The 17726-nt window shown below is 38.5% G+C and overlaps 1 protein-coding gene across 1 annotated transcript in view; it reads left to right on the top strand.

Annotated features, from left to right (window-relative positions):
• Positions 1–17726, top strand: part of kcng2 (potassium voltage-gated channel, subfamily G, member 2) — a 39324-nt gene that overhangs the window by 8127 nt on the left and 13471 nt on the right. The window contains exon 2 of the mRNA XM_059350772.1: positions 5107–6007. Within this exon, the coding sequence (XP_059206755.1) occupies positions 5219–6007 (789 nt within the window). The 5' untranslated portion in view covers positions 5107–5218. The remainder of the gene's footprint in view (positions 1–5106; positions 6008–17726) is intronic.

Genomic DNA, 17726 nt, shown 5'->3' with positions numbered 1-17726 from the left:
TAATCTTGCATTTTAAATATATTATATATAATATTAAAAATATAAATCCAATCATTCAATAAACCTTGTTTGACATGTCCTCTCTCTTCCTATATAACTTGAATGTTCTCTCTGTGTTTCTTGAAGCCACCCCTGGGTGCAGTGTCATGCTCAATAAACTGCTCCTGTCAGAAGCACTTTGCTGAGTCGTTGTAGAGGTGCAGCTCTCTGACCCCCTACCTCAGAGAAAGCGGCCTGTTTCAAAATGATTGGCCTCACAATAGAAGAACAAACTCTGAGGGTAGCTTGAGGGGGCCCACTCTTAATTTGTTGCGATGATGTGCCCGGCCTCCCTCCATCAGCTCCACCGCCTCAGGTCCAGTACAGTCATCCTTAGTGAGTAAAGGATCGCTGGCCTGTTGCTATAAGAACAGTGTGTTATCTGGTTTGTGTGTCCAGACGCTAAATGTTAAATAAAACATGACGTGTCTCATCTTATTGCTTGGTTTCAGAAATGTGTAACTGAATCTAAAAAGCTTTTTTCTTCTTCTTTTTCTGAAAATGTTAAAAGACAGACTGAGGGATTCAGCTGTTGGATCAGGGAGTGGTGACACCAGCAGAAACAGCAGGCGTTCATTCATCACTGTCTCAATGAAGTCAAAAACTTGTTTAAACTTATTTTTTTGCTATATCATCACCTTTATTGATCTTGATTTTATAGATTTTCTCAATTATCTTTGTTCATGGCACACAGAGCCACATGCAAGACAACTTTTATATATGAACACAGATGCTTAAAAGGTTAAATAATATTATACTATATTATATAATATATTCTGTGGGGAGGTTGCAGGTTTTCTTCATGTTAATGAGTTTTCTCCGGGTTCTCTGGCTTCCTCCCACATTCGAAAGACATCCATGTATTAAGTTAGGCAATTTTCAGCTTGAAATTTCCTGTAGGTGTGAATACGAATAGTTATCTGTCTCTAAGTGTCGGCTTTGTGGTAGTCAGGAAGCGTGACAAAGGTGTACCCTACCTCCAGCCCCCCGCGACCCTGCGGTTACAGAAATCGTATGGGTGTTTTATTATATTATATTGAATTATACAAGGCCACAAAAACAAACTAAGATAGTTTGCAGGCATTTGAATGGTAAATGCTAGCCTGATAGCCTCAAACTGACAGGTGTTGTACATTTACCAGACACTTTATTAGCTAGCAAGGTGTACCCAATAAAATGTTTGTGTGGTCTTGTAGCCCATCTGCTTCAAGGTTGGACGTGTTGTGTCTTCAGAGATGATTTTCTGCATACCTTGGTTGTAGGGCTAGGGCTGGGTGATATATCGATATAAAAAATATATCGACATAATTTTAAATGTGATATGGAATTAGACCATATCGCATATATCGATATAGTTCAAATATGCACTGTGATCCTTGCTCCAGACAAGCTGCTTTATATATAAACGCTGCCTTATTAGGGTTTGTCATATTTAGTTATTTTGTAATGTTCGTTATTCTTTCCTCATATAATTTTATTTCATAGGCTTTTTTTATTTAAGATATTTTTTTATTTAAATGTGCACTTTATGGAGCATTGATTTAAAAAAAAAAAAGGTACTCCTGCTGTTAAACAGTATTGATGTTCACTTAAATAAACGGTTTCAATAAAACTATTTGTGACATGTCATATTTGGCTTTGACTGAACATTTGCTCTCACTTTGCCATAAAATATCGGGAAATATATTGTATGTCGATATTCAGCCTAAATATATGATATATAGGATATGACTTTTGGTCCATATCGCCCAGCCCGAGTTGTAACTGGTGGTTATTTAAGTTACTGTTGAACCAGTCTGGCCATTCTCCTCTGACCTCTGGCATCAACAAGCATCAAGGCTCACTGGATGTTTCCTCTTTCTCAGACCATTCTCTGTAAACCCGAGAGACGGTTGTGTGTGAAAATCCCAGTAAATCAGCAGTTTGTGAAATACTCAGACCAACAACCATTCCATGTCCAAAGTCACTTAAATCATCTAACCTTTCTTCCCAATTCTGATGCTCGCTTGAACTCCAGCAGCTCCTCTTCACCATGTCTACATGTCAAAATGTATTGAGTTGTTTCCATGTGATTGGCTGATTAGATATTTGTGTTAACAAGCAGTTGAACCGGTGTACCTAATAAAGTGGCCAGTGAGTGTATATCGGGATGGGATCGAGCCAGATCAGACATACACAATGTTAGGAATGAAAAATACCACAAAAACAGCAAAGCAGCAAAAACGATTCTGTTAAGCCATTAGCTGTTGACTGATTATAGTTTTGTTGGGATTTAGTCCTGTCAGACTGTATTGAGGGCAGAGATGTATCAACATTTCTTGGAAAGCATTGAGTTGTTATTTCATTAGCCAATCTGCCTCATAACTGCGTAATAAAAGCAGTGCTTTTGATATTCATTACTTTTATCTTCTGTTTGATGATGCAACCTTAAAGGCATCACAGGGTGCCACTTTTACGATCACTCATCTAGAGCATGTCAGCCTGTCTAAAAATCACCAGAAATGGACATAAAATACTTTCAACACGGGAAAAGCAAGATATCATCCATAAATAAAATAACTAGTACAGTGTGATCATATTTCTTTCTTTCGTTCTTCTTTATTTCACTCTGACACTTCAATTAAGTGCATCCATGGGGAAATCTTTTTCATTCTCCTGTGAAGTTTCTCCCTTTCTCCTATTAGTTCTCTCTTTCATACATCGTCTTTAGTCGCTGTTTTGTGACAGAAATATTTTCACCACTAAAGCAACAGAACAATGCATATAGTATCATAGAAACCGAAACTTCACATAAATACTCAGAGGAAATACAGGATGAGTTGATGCTCAGAACAGTAACTATTTTTCATGTTGAGACGAGAGCCTGTTGTGAATAATACATTGTTACAGATGTTGTGTTCATATAAACTGTAAAATGAATAACACATTAAACATTGAACATAGGTTTACGTTATGTGATGTATGTACAGAAGGCGTTTCCTTCAGTTCATATCTGGCTCATTGTGTTTTGATTAGGTCTTTATTATGGTGTTGATTTTCCTACAGTTTGTTACACAATGCTTTAAATTGTCCCATTCCACAGCCTGGTGATGCAGTAAATAGAAAAACAACATCATTAATTTCTCTGCATTGGGTTCAGGCTGCAACTTGACATCATGTTGCTTTTGTTTGAGCTTCCACTGCAATTACAGTCCAGAGCAGTTGAATTTGATGTTGCTCTGTGAAAATACAGACTGTTTAAACTTGTGGGTTGTCTTCAGCATTATTTCTCTGTTCTGTTGTTAGTCCAACAACAAAGGCAGTTAAAAGTAATGATTCAAGGATTCTGTGGATCACTTTTAAACAGTTTACCAATTTTTTTTTTTTGGTGTCACAACAGTGTGACAACTACATATTCTTACTGCGGCTGTGGCTCTGTTTGTAGAGCGGTCACCCACCGATTGGAGGGTTGGTGGTTCGATCCCTGACCATGGCAGTCTACATGTTGAAGTATCCTTGAGCAAGATACTGAACCCCAAATTGCTCCCGATGCTGCGTTCATCAGTGTGTGAATGAATTCCCAATGGTGGCAGGTGGCACCGTTTAGGGTAGCCTCTGCCACCAGTATGAATGTGTGTGTGAATGGGTGAATGAATGCAGTCTGTATTGTAAAGCGCTTTGAGTGGTCGCAAAACGACTAGAAAAGCGATATATAAGTGCAGGCCCATTTACCATTTACTGTGTTCAAGCTCAAAAGACAAAAGTGTTTATAGGTCTGATGACACCCTACAAAGTTGCACAGCAAAATCACACAAAAACATTTGATTAAAGGAACTGACAGTTGTCATTTTCACACCCATCGCCCACGTTGTGTAAGTAGCAAATGTACTTTCTCCCATCTGTGCACCCATGGGCATGTTGGGCATTTTAAAATGAGGTGTGGTCAGGCGCATTGTTAACGCATTGCTATCTTGAGGCAGCAGAAACAGAGAGATCTTGATGGAAAACAGGATTGGGAGACGGTAAAGGCAGAAAACTACTCACTGCTCACTCCAATTTGCTGTATCCAACATTTAAATATCAATGCGGCAGGTCCAGGTGCACCTGGGAGATGACACTCTGATTGGTCTAATTCATGCTGTGTCCACAACACATGGTTAGCACACGGTGGTTGATTAATAAAGACGCTACAGACAACAACATTGCCCTACTTTTCATCAGATTATGCACCATTTAACTTAAAAAAGTGAGTTTACTCACTGTTTATCAGCTGGTTACTGTCAGTGCACCAGCTCTTTTTGTCAATTTTCAACCAGGTTTCTGTCCTTGTAATGTGGGTAGTAGGGACACCACAGTACCTGAATTACTTTCACAAATCTCTCCTCTATTTCATTCTTTCTGACTGCCAGAGTTCAATGTCATCCAAGTTTTTCATATCGTCTCAAGAAAAATGAATAAAACCTCAGTTACAAATGTAATTTGTGTTTTGCTGTGGTTGCAGAAGTTGTTCGATCATCCATCAAGTAGCTTGTTAAATTACACAGGTGCCTTTAGAAATACACTGCAAAAAAAGAAATGTTGGGTGAACCCAAAATTTCAAGGCAACAAACTTCGATACAATTTTAAGTTGGACAATTAAACTAAATATTTTAAGTTTTGCTTTTGAGTTTGCTCAACTCTGAATCCTGATTTTTGTCAACTCAACTGTGAGTTTAAACATGATAAGGGTTGCTTACCTGTGTTGACTCCAGCTGGAGGCAGCACAGCACAGCCACAATGAGACTTCAAGTGCATTGCCAACTCGGAAAGTTGGCTTTCTGCATTTCACAACAAAGAAATAAGAGTTAGCAGAACTATTGTCCCTTGTTTAGAACCCCAACGTAAAGATATAAGTCACAACAACTCACCAACTTGTTTTTGAGCAGACAACTGGCTCTCTTTGTTGCGCTAACTTACATTATTGCACTAAATATCATTAATTTATATTTCCAAGTTTTACCAACTTAAATCATTGTTTCAGGCCAAAAAATACAAGTTGGCTTTTTTGCAATGTACACTAATTGTTGACTTGTCTTCTTTTGTCCACAGAGACGTGCTGTGTTGCTGAATGGCTGACAAGTTCCCAGTCACCTGGCATACCTTGTGAAGCCCCCCTCCCATCGCATTGTGCAGGACACCGTCCCCCAGCAAAGTGGCAGTTATGTACCAGGAGGTGGCCTTCTTGGCCGGTAGCACGGAGCACCAGTTCACCACCTTCCACTTCAAACGTGTGGAGAACCCGCAGGAGGTCAAACCCAAGAAGGGTTTATTCTACAAACGAGCCCAACTCCTGCTTCAGCCTCAGCCCCGCCAACAGGACGGAGATGAGATCGGCCTGGCTGACGGGGCAGCCATCATCAATGTGGGGGGGATCAAGTACCGCATCCCGTGGTCAACCCTTGAGGAGTTCCCCCTGACGAGGCTGGGCAAGCTGCGCCGATGCAGCAACGAGGACGAGATCATGGACTTGTGCGACGACTATGACGGAAGCCGCAATGAGTATTTCTTTGACCGAAGCCCGTCGGCTTTCCGCACAATCGTGTCGTTCTTAGCAGCGGGGAAGCTGCGGTTGCTGAGAGAGATGTGCGCGCTGTCCTTCCAGGAGGAGCTGATGTACTGGGGGGTAGAGGAGAACAAGCTGGACTGGTGCTGCCTCAGGAAGCTGCGGCTCAGGCAGGAGGAGTACAAGGAGCAGCAGAGGCTGGAGGACGAGGAGGCGGAGCTCACCTCGCCACAGTCCTGCGAGGACAGCCAGCTGCCTTCTGGGACAGGCTCACAGGAGGAAACCCGTACGGGGGGCTGCATGCGAAGACTGAGGGACATGGTGGAGAACCCCCACTCCGGCCTGCCGGGGAAGATCTTCGCCTGTCTGTCAGTGTTGTTTGTAGCCATCACTGCTGTGACGCTATGTGTCAGCACCATGCCAGACCTCAGAGAGGAGGAGGAGAGGGTGAGTTCACTCTCTTCTCTAATCACTTTCACTTTCAAAGAGTTTTTTACTTGCCCTTTTCCATGGATTCAATTTAAATTATCCAAAAAGTCTAAACTCATATCTGGTTCCCAATATCTAGTTTCTGAAATTAAGTTATGATGATTATTGAATTGGAATGATTTAACTCCGCAAAAGCAGCAGCATGCAACATCCAAATAATTAAGCTGCCATTTACAGATCAAATTAGCAATGTTAGAAAGGTTTAAAAAAAAGAAAAAGGAGAGAGATATAGTTCATAGCCTACTGATACAAGAAAGGTATCCCAATACCTGACTGTTACATTCCTTGTTTGATTAGTACTGGTACGTTGGTCGTTATGACGATATATATCATCAAAACGATAAAAATGTCTATCGTTTATATTTTTCTGTACTATTTCTTTCTATGATGATTTTGGAATCCCAGAGGCCCAGTTGTGTTAAAGCAATATTTATAACAATTTCATTGTTTGGACAACGCTTTAGATTCTGGTCATTACTGGTGGGAGTGCAGCTGGAGTGAACCATAGCGGTGTTGTTTTGCTGACTTAGTTTATGGAGAATACAAAAATAGCACCATTAACACTTGGTTATACCTAATAGAATATCTATAATGGCTATATTGGTATATGTATCATTTTCGAGACATGAAATTACCTATCAGGATGGTCAGAAGTTTTTGGCCATATTGCCCAGTGTTACGGTACTTAAACTGCATTTAGAATTGGGGGGAGAAAGGGATTTTTAGGGGGAGATAGCAGGTCAGCTGTAGATGCTCCATAGAAGTGTCATATCTCATTTGAAAACTATGCAGATTGCAGATTAATTTGAGAGGCAGGTCTCTAATTTGGGGTTGTAAAGTGAGGCTGTGATTATCCTAAAAGGTTAAAAGTTTCAAATATACTAAAGACAGATAAGTATGTATTTACAATTAATAAGGAGTTGAAGTCTTTTACAAAGAAACTTAAATGTTCTTTTAACAGCTGTTGTTATCAAAAGCAACTACTATGCAGTCACTAGTTTACATGGTCACTTGAACCTTGAACCTTTTAAACTATCGTGAAAGTTAATGATGGTTATGTCCATTAATTGCAAAATTCACCATTCTCCAAAAACATGAGCACTCCCATGGCTGAAAATAGAAATCTCTGCAGAAGGAATGTTAAACCATCATGCACTGAACAGATTTTCACGATAGTTATAGCATTACACAACACACATAGCTATAAACTTAAAGAACCTTGCTCTTAGGATTTCTTTTCAGCCTTAGGGATGTGAATTCTTTACAGCTGCTACAGTAGGATTCAGATTATGTTGATGCAGCAGCCCACATAGGGTTTCCTGGGCTTTATTGTAAATCATTGTGACAGAGACAGAGGCGAAGGCTCAGGGACACCGAAGCTTCCTCTTCATTCACTTGCATACCAGATCATTGTGTGCTCCCCTCACTGTTTCTGTTACATTCCTTCCTGGCAACATAAGAGCCACATTCTCCCAAATGCATGCGATAATTGAAAGTGTATGCATGACATGTAGATGAGGAAATATATATATATATATATATATCTTTATCTATTATTACTATTCATTTATCTTTAAATGAATAGTCTTTCCTGGTTTTGGGCTTCAGTTCTGTATTTCTGTATTTTTCTCCACATACAGTAGATTTTACTTGACCTGCTTCCAAAATTGAATGTGAAATAGGATCCAATGAATATGAAATAAGCTCATCATTGTTATATAACATGATGATTATGTAAATTATAGCCATGAAGTCTTAATCCATAGAGTTAAAGGCTTGTTTACCCAAACCTTATCTAGACCAGCTGACCAGTAAACAAATTGGGAGCTGTAAATGGAAGCTAAACCGTTTTTTTATTGTGTCATGAAGACAGCTTTATTCAAACAGATGGATTTTAAATGCACTGTAGACAGTACGTGGCAAGTGTCCTGGCTCCTCTTGCTGGGTATAAATCTTGGCTGACATGACTGTTTTTAAGCTAGGGTGAAAAAATGTCCCATTATATGTCAGTAAGGGGGCTAAATCACATTAAAACATTGTTTGGCAAGGGGAAAAAAAAGGCATGGGCCATTTTCAAAGGGTCTCTTGACCTTTCATCTCAAGATATCTAATGAAATTGGTTGCTATGGGCACCCTTGAATCTACCCTTTACAGACAGGTCCCTTTTATGTATGATAAGCTCATGCAGTTTTGTGCAATATAAATGTTTTATTTCTAAAAACGCTGTATTTGCATATTTCTGCATACTGGGGTGCCTAAATTGTCTTGGGAAGCTGTAATCATGTGTCCCCATAGTAGCCATTTTTAGTTGTTAGTGAGATCTTTTTTTTTTTTTTACTTGAGACCTAGAGCACTCAGAGGATGTATGCAATCTCTCAGCAATTTTGCACAATAGAAGTTCTTTCCATCCAACTACCAAAATTCAATTCTTACAGAAATCTCAAAAATGTCAAAAGGTTTTAAAACCATGTCACAGCATGGGTTTTTCTACGCTGCTCCTCAAGGTCTATCATTGCAAGTGGCCCCAGTCTTGGCTCTCCACTTGAAATGGTAGACTGTAACCACTGGTTACAATCTATTCTGCGAATACACAAACCCTTTACCATGAAAAACAACATATGGGGAAGAGATTAAAAGGGGAAACAAGTTCTATTATATCAATTTAAATTTTTAATTTCATTTGGTAATTAAATGTACTCGTTCTAAGTAAAATTAAAAATTGAAATTAATATAATAGAACTAAATTCACTCTTTCTGAGATGTTAGGCTATTCCTTTACCTGCAGAATGCCCCAAGGAATTTGATTTAATTTAAGAATTGCACTGTATTGCAATAGAAATATGGATGATAATATGTCAAAGCTGGAACCAGTTAGATAGATTTAAAAAAATTAAAAAAATAAAAATATAATGAGGATACTTGTAATTTAAAGTCTCTAATAAGATTTGAAAGTAAGAGCAGAGCACATCCACTTGTTGCTGCATTTAGCTTTCATCTTGCAGGAAGAAAAATATTGCTACCTCAGGCTTTTGTTCCCACTTACTACACATGTTGTCATAGTCTGTGACAAGTGTAGCACTAAAGCATATTATAGCAGACAGTGTCCACTCAATGGCTTCCTTCTGAGCCTTTTCATGTACCTCTGAGACTTCAGAAAGCCCTAGAGATCTAGCGCCAGATTGTCTTTGTATCGCTCTAATTCACCCCTTGAATGACATCAGCAGACCAGTGTATGATTAAAGAAGAGCGCCGCAGCTTCCCCCTCTGTCAAAGATATGTCTTCATCAGCAGGCTGAGAGGGGAGTGTTAGCACGAAGCGCGTAAGCTTCAAAGGGAAAATCAATCAGGAAAACAAAGTGGGTGAAAGCTGCACCAAGACCAGCTCATTTTATCTCCAATTAAGTGTCATCTGTCATTACACGCCTGTATGAATCTGCAGCTTTAATTATTGGAATCAGAAGAGCAACAGGTGTGATTACTGTTTCAAACTGTGGACAGCTGAAAACAGTGTCATTGTGGCACCAATTAACCACCCAGAGGTGCCTGAAAAAATGAGTATTGCTCCTCCTCCAGGAGAAAATTAGGTGGTGGTGGTTCATTAGAAGTGAGAACCTAATTTGCCACAACCCTAAAATGAATGGTTTTATGGGAATAACGAGGTGTCATTCTTGGAAAGCCCAGGATACCACAATGAAGGGAGGCAAACCGCAATCTGCCATTTCTTTGCATATTTTTAAACGCCATGAACACCAGAGACTGTAAATTAAAACAAAGTGCGTCACATATGCCAAAACCTTGTCCTAACAGTATTGCAATGGCACTTTTGTTTACAGCTTATGGTCAGGTTGTATTTGTCTGGTGTGCACATAAATGAATCACACACAAATAAATGCAAAGCAAACTTTCTCTCAATGGTTTGAGACAAATCAATTTTTTAAAAAGTGGAGTTGCATATGGTATCCATAGTCAGTGCTTTACTTACAGTAGATGGTGTCAGCACACCCCAGCTTGAAGAAGCAGGCAAGAGTACAGACCAGGGTGAGAACATCCTAACACACCAAATTTGGGACAAAGAGTATGTTTGTGTGGGACAATCGTAGACACGTTACTAGTGGTCGACCGATACAGGTTTTTTAAGGCCGATGCCGATTATTTTGACATCAGTCTTAACCGATCCCTGATATGTGCTGCTGATTTTTTTGGGACGATTCTTGAAGCCGATATTGCCTTTTCTCCCTCCATTTACATGATAAAAATGACACAATGATAACAAATGTTACACAAGTCTCAATTTAAACAAAAAAAGAACCATTTATTAACAAAACAAACAAAACATATTAACAGTGGGATAGCAAACAATGTGTATGTTGTTCTAAGCCTCGAGGTGGTGGCGCCTCAGATGATCCACATATTTGATGTGTTTTTCTTTTTTCCGCTATCAGCAGCAGCTCACCAGAGAATGGCAGATGTTGCACCGAGCCTAGCCTGGTGTTGGCTCAGTGAAATGGGCTAACTGATCGGCTAATGCACGCACGTATCGGCCGATGCCGATACAAGTAAAAAACGCAAATATCGGCCCGATATATCGGCCGGCCAATATATCGGTCTACTTCTACACACTACCAATGCTAACTAATTGAAATTTCACCTTTTTTTTCAGAGACTGAAAATGACTGATGCTAGATTACTACCACTGTCTGCTGATCAGTAAGATTGGGAATGCATCGCTTTTCACAAAGGCTGGAAGCAAAGGGAAATTATGCGTATCGTAGCACAAAGATTGTACGCATGGAGAAACTGTAAGTTTAGCTAAGCACCAACAATGAAAGCAGGGAAAACTGGTAACGTAACTTAATATAAAGACTGTGAGCAGCAGAACACTTTTAGCTTAGTTTAGTGATAAACACTATATAGCCTAGAGTCAATCCAACTGATGTTACTTTATCCGCTTGCGGCTATCATCTTTAGGTTTAAGTATGATTGCACAGATATATCGTTCTATCATTTCACAAAAATAAACTCACTGAGAATTGGCCTTTTTCAAAGTCATCCCAGTACCTAGTAAAACATTGCTAAATTTCCTTTTGCTGCTGCCCCCGTCCCCTGAAGTAGTTGCATCCATGACTCCTGTCTGCTTCTCCGAACTTGGGGTGTATCGATCTACTGTGGGTACCTAATACAATCATGCTTTAAAAGATCTGAACTATCCCTTGGAGAAGAAAAATAAAGGTGTGATTCCTGTATTGTGTACCTTGCTGTCACTGTTTGACAGAATTGGCTGTGCAGCGTCTCCTCTCCTCATTTCCATGTTAGGAGAAGAATTTGGCCTTGCTCTGGAACGCATGTATGTTCTCTGTGAGTGGGCTTTACTTCCCGCATTGTCTGTATTCACACTAATGTCAAACAAAGCATTTACGTAACTCAACACTATCATGAATTCCGCTCAAATTGGTGAATTGCTCTTGCTAATTACCACATCTCTTTCAGTCGAGTCTGCCCACTCATCTCCCCCCATTACAGAGCTTCCTAATATCCATTAGCTTTGATAGCCAGCCATTTACATCTCCACAGATCTTCCCTATAATAATGAAACTAATGAAATGATCATTTCCTCAGATACCAGCTATCTAGATTGTAATTTATTGTGTATTAGTTATGTAATGTTTTTAAGATTTCAGTTATGGCTCCAGTGTTTGGCAGTATGAATTTAGCAGCATTCATTATCAAATAAACTGCCTGATGCTTAACTTAATCCTACCTGGAATTGTTAGCTGTAAAATGATACTGTTACATTTATTTTTCTTCATATGTATCTTTATTGGGTTGTCAAGACATAATACATATTTCAATCAGCAAGGAAACATTTCACCCATTTTTTCCCTTTTAGATGCTTGGGAAAAAAATAAATACAAATTAGCTTTAACAATTTGTATATGTTGTGCCTAGAGTTCCACCACCAAATCAACATACCAAAAACAATTACTGGCCATTTAAAAGTTATATCAATTTATCTTAATTAGAACCACCTGTCTTAATCATCTAAGGATGGAATGGACTCAATTAAGGAAAAAATGGGATTCCAAGTTTTGTAAAAGTTGTTGGAGCACCCCCTAATACTGTACTTGATTTTTTCTAAGTGTAGAAATGACATTAAATTACATCCTTTAGCCAAGAGTTAGGGGAGGGAGGATTCTTATCCTTCCAATGAAGTAAGATACGTCTGCGGGCTGAGACTGTTACATTTTATTAAAAACCTAAATTTTTTTGGGGCAGTGGGAACAGCTTTGAACACAACAAATATTTTCCCCCCTTACATTTCAAACATGGGCTAAATGCTCCAGTGTGTTCACCAACTTGCTAACCTCTGTCTGTCTGAACCATAGACTTTATATAAAGATGGACGACATGGCAGCTCTCCACAAGTGAGGCCAAAACATCTCAATCGCCCCCTGGTGGCAGCCTGCAGTATAGGAGCAGAAATCAGATACATTTCCCCCCAGAATGGGAACATTTGACGTTATTATCACAATTATATTTGTTAGCTGTATTTTTATTGACGACGTCCATTCTTTGTACGGCCTATGGTCTAAACAGGTAGTGTACAGTTAATTTTAATGACTTTTTCAATGAAAACAGCTGCTTTGGTCTTGTTACACAACCAGCAGAAACAAAGCAACATCATCATTTTTACTGGAATTTCTGAACATGTTACGAATGAAAATGTATATTTATTCTGTCTGATTGTGGTCTTTAAGGGAAATATCCAGGCTTTTTAGCTGCTAAATGGTAATGTAAAATGTGTTTACAAGCTAGTCGCTAACTTTCTTCTGCTGTTTAATGCTGGGCACGTAGCATAGACTACAGTTGTGTTTACAGCTTTCTTGCTGAAAAAGGCTACCGGCAATTACAATCCCATGAAAGTGGTGAGAGTGACCATAGTCAGATGAGAGTTATCAGCTGACAGTGGTGCTGTGGTAGCAACCCGTCAGTCACAAGGTAACCATGCTCTAAAGCATACCCTACTTTGTCATCCATTTTACTCTAAATGGGAACGTAATTTACATAATGAATATTAAGCCTTACTGAAGAAAACTTGGGACTTGCGATTGAGGCCATAAAGTCTTTCGAAAAATGTTTACTGTGGTAATAAACCATGTGAGAAGGAGGGTCATTGTCTTATAGTCTACGATACAATTTTACTTCTTTTTGCAACTAGTGGAGTCGCCCCCTGCTGACCATTAGAAAGAATGCAGGCTTATGCATTGACTCCACTTTTCAGGCCTGGACGTTGCCATTTGGAGTGAACCAAAACAGTTAAGCTGTGGGCAAGAAAACCAAAGCAGTGAGCTGAGATCAAGGTTATTATAGTAAACGAAAACTAAGGAAATAACGAAAATTTGAATTAAAAAAACATTTTCGTTCACTGAAATAAAAATAAAAACAAAAGTTAAAAAAAACAAAACGATAACTAACTGAAACTGTATTGTGTGGTTACAAAACTAACTAAAATTATAGTGAAAATGTTCTTTGTTTTCGTCTTTGTCAACTTTTTTCATACAGAATCCAGTGTTTCTAATTATCCACTGCTGAGTGTGTGTATTCCTGCTTTGTGGGCTTCCGGGAGAATCGTGAGTGAAATTACCGTAATGGCACCGATAGCGTAAACCATTTAGTTATTATGGTAATTCGAAGTGCGATTGCACAAACTTGTTGCAGGCGTAACACTCTGTAAACTTTGAATGTTGTGCATTCACTGTGTGCTAGTGTAAGTCTTCAATTCGCCCATGATATTACAAATCACATTTTTTTTGGAGTATACATATCGGGGCAACACTGCATAATCCTATTTGGTTGATACGGAATGTATTTATTTAGCTTTGACCAAATAGCTGCTGGTTAGTGAACATGCAGGAACACATGGTAAATATGTTACTGAGACTGGGATGTCTACACTCCAACCAAAATTCAAAACACCCGGAACTGTAAAAGTTAATAACCTTTTTGGGGCTGAGATGGATAAACCAAAGGAAATAAAGGCAAAATTTATTATGACCTCTTTGAGTCTGGCACCCAACAAATACCCCATTACAAAAAAACTAAAACTAAACTAAAAACTAATTAAAACTAACTGAATTTGAAAACAAAAAATTACAACAAATGAAAACGAAAACAAATTAAAACTATTTTAACTTTGGCTGAAATATGCTAAAACACTTTGTAGAAATGAGCTGAACAGCAAGCAGCAACTCCTTTCACATTTATATATTCACGTAAGAAGCTCAAAGCATCTCAACATTTTTATTTGCCAGTAAATGAAGTCATGTCATGAAGCTCTCAGACATGTGGATTCCTAAATTAATTTGCACTATAAAACAGGAGAGCAATGCAACCTAAACCCAGGAAGTGTCCATCTTTATGCACTCTGTGACTTGAGCCGGAGGAGGGAGTTCGGGCAGAAACCAGAAGATTTTAAGGAGCCCTCTGCAATGGAAAGCACTTAGCCTGACTTCTAATCTAATATGGCTCTTAGAGAAGCAGTCAGTGGTGGCTGAGAGGCCCTTCTCTCCCCCCCACCCCCCCTCCTGACACACACACAAGCAAAAAAAGGAAAAAGAAGCTATATTGCATTTCACATTTCATGGTCGCCCGTTGCACTCTCTGGATGAATAGGGGATTAAACATCTCAAGTGTTTTGTCGATTTCTTCCCTCAGAATTGCTTACTCTGTTCACATAGGCATCTTTGAAAACTGTGTTTCTGTCCTATTTATCTCCTGCGAGAGCCCTGATGTGGACCTAACCTTTCAGTGACTCTGCTCATGCCTCAGAGCCCTACACAGTCCATTCTGATGTAAATCCCAGTCACTTTAAAGTACACCCTCACCACAGCCATATATCATCACAGGGGAATGGGAAGCCAGAGCTCAGAGGGTGTGGACAAGTGGAAGAGAAATGGGTGACAATGCTGTAGGAAAATAAAGAGAATTTGCTGAACATAGGAGGTGAACATCAGTCATTTCTCCTGACTGTAAGCTAGACGTGCTGCTGTTCGTGCACGGGGAAGTGTGCAATCCATCATGGTGGTGATGATTTGTGTTTCTCATTCAGTGTTTGGTGAATAATTTCTGCTGGGTTGGAGAGTGATTTCTTTTCAAGTACAAACTGTAAATCCCCATGGGAATATTGTCATATAATACTGGGACTTTAGAAAACCTCTTTTTATTGTCAGTTTCAAAATGTGAAAGGTGTCATACACAGAGAGGAGGATCAACATATTTGTATGGAAATGCTATACAATTTCAAATGTTATTTTAAAGCTTTAATATTAGTTTAGTGCTTGGAATCAAATCAGTAGGAGATGTTTAATAAAAAGGTATTAATTAGTTAAAGTTGGTAATATACCATTTATTCTGTAACAAAAACAATACATGAAATCCACCAAAAGATATATTAGCCTACGGTACTGAGCTGTCTGAGAGTAGTAAATTAGCTTGACAACCACCGACCTAAACTAAAGCTGCAATCATCTGCTTTTTGGAGGGGGGTTGTTTTTCATGTTCAGCCTCCATATATCATTTATATTATATCAATTTTCTAAAATTAACATTGAATCATATGACTCATGACGCATGGAGTGATCCATCCAAGGCTCAGTAAGCAATTCTATAGTTTTCATCGAACCTGGTCTCACAGGAATCCGTGAAATAGCCACGGATTTGCTTAATTCAAAATCCGTGGAATAGCCACGGAATCACTCAAATTTCCGTGAAACTGACACGGATTTCGCTACAATGCAAGTTAATGACAGTCATATGCTGTGGCTATTCCATGGATATTTTTTCCTATTGGTTTGTTCCAAGTCACGTGACTTTCAAGGTCCTGGCGGTCAGAACAAAAAATATGGCGGACAGTTCTCTCATTTTTAGTGAAAAAAATAATATTTTGACTTAGTTTCTGCATAAAAATTGATTTTGATCACATTTCTAGCGAGAAATATATGTTTTATTTTCTAAATATTCACTAAGTGAATGTACATAATCACTTTGTATGTTGGAATTGCCGTTGTCAGCAAGAAACACTTTAACATCGTTTAACATCGTCATTTCCATTCAGTCCCATGTGAGGCTGATCATTGCTGAGTGCAGGTTTGATCTGAGTGACATCATTTGCATTTTCCATTAATCATCTAACCTAATAAAACATTGGTCGGTGTCACCAGGATCGTCTATGTACGGACGCTAATAATAATAATACATAAATAATATAATATAAAGGCATTCCAGTGTCCCTGAGCAGGACACAGTTCACAGTATAAAGAATGCAGCTTGTTATTCATGTGCAGCTGTTTGTTAAAAAGAGAAAACACTGTTTTGCGGGAAGCTTCAGCTCTCGCATTGTTTTAGAGACGCTGACGCAAAAGTGTGTGAAGCCGCCAACCGATTCCAAGTCTCGTGATACCCGATCCATGACTACAACCGATTCATCTAGGAACTCATGGCTGATTTGTATCTATTGAGGAGGCTGCTACCGATGCAGCCGTATCTCTCACTTGTTAACTGAATATCCAGTCGCATCGGTTTAATCGTTCACAGCCCTATAGCACTCATGTTGTCAAAAAGTTTCTCCAAGGAGTCCTGATAGAGCGTCGCTCTGTGAGGAATAGGGAATGAGGCTGCAGGGGTTCTGAATTGTCAAGAAAGTATCTGTGGTTTACAGAAATGTAGAATGCTAACTTTTTCTTCTTGCAACTGGGTTGCTTTCTGCTACCTTGTGGTCTAAAAATGTATAATGAAGCAGTATTGATGCAGCAGTTTGATAACCATTAATGACAAGAGATTCGGTACCACTTTACAATCACCGTCATTTATAAATGGTAACCAGATAGTTTATTAATGTTTAATCATCATTTATAAACCGTATATAGGCCAATTAGAATGGTAAATACATAATTTATTCATGTTTGACTAACTAAATCATTTATAAATGGCAAATAGATGGTATATTAATGTAAGTTTAGTTACTTTTAACAAACAATTAAATTATAATTAATAGTTTATTAATAGTTTTAGTTGCACTCATTATAACATTTTTAACACCATATTAAGTATGTTAATGATTTTGAAATGATTCATATACACTGTAAAAAAATTCTGTTGCTTTTACAGAAAAAAAATGGCAGCTATGGTTACCAGAATAATTCTGGAAAAAATACAGTACACATGTAAACAACTTTACAGAACAACTTGTAAATTTTACTGGTATTCAGTGTACAATAAATAACAACTGAATGTTAATTTACTGGTATTCAATGCACAATAAGCAAAATCTGCTTGTACATTTTGCATAAATAATTAGTATAAAAGCAGCATCACCCTGTTAAATTAGCAGTAAAGGACGCTAGAATCTACAACTTTAAGATGTTTTTTTTTAATTACTACAGTTTTAGGATGTAAAATTTACAAGTTGTTCTGTAAAGATGTTGACATATGTACTGTATTTTTTACGGAAATATTCTGGTAACCACAGCTGCCAGTTTTTTTCTGTAAAAACAACGGGACATTTTTACAGTGTAGCTTTAAGAAATTGGTTGAAAATATTTAAAGATTAAATATGTATAGCACTTTGTAAATGGTTAATAATTGGTTTATAAACTATCTATAAACATTACTTAGTTGGTTA

The sequence above is a fragment of the Centropristis striata genome, chromosome 14 (genome assembly GCF_030273125.1).
Source record: "Centropristis striata isolate RG_2023a ecotype Rhode Island chromosome 14, C.striata_1.0, whole genome shotgun sequence".
NCBI classification, from domain to species: Eukaryota; Metazoa; Chordata; class Actinopteri; order Perciformes; family Serranidae; genus Centropristis; species Centropristis striata.
This window is presented reverse-complemented; position numbering and strand designations above follow the sequence as displayed.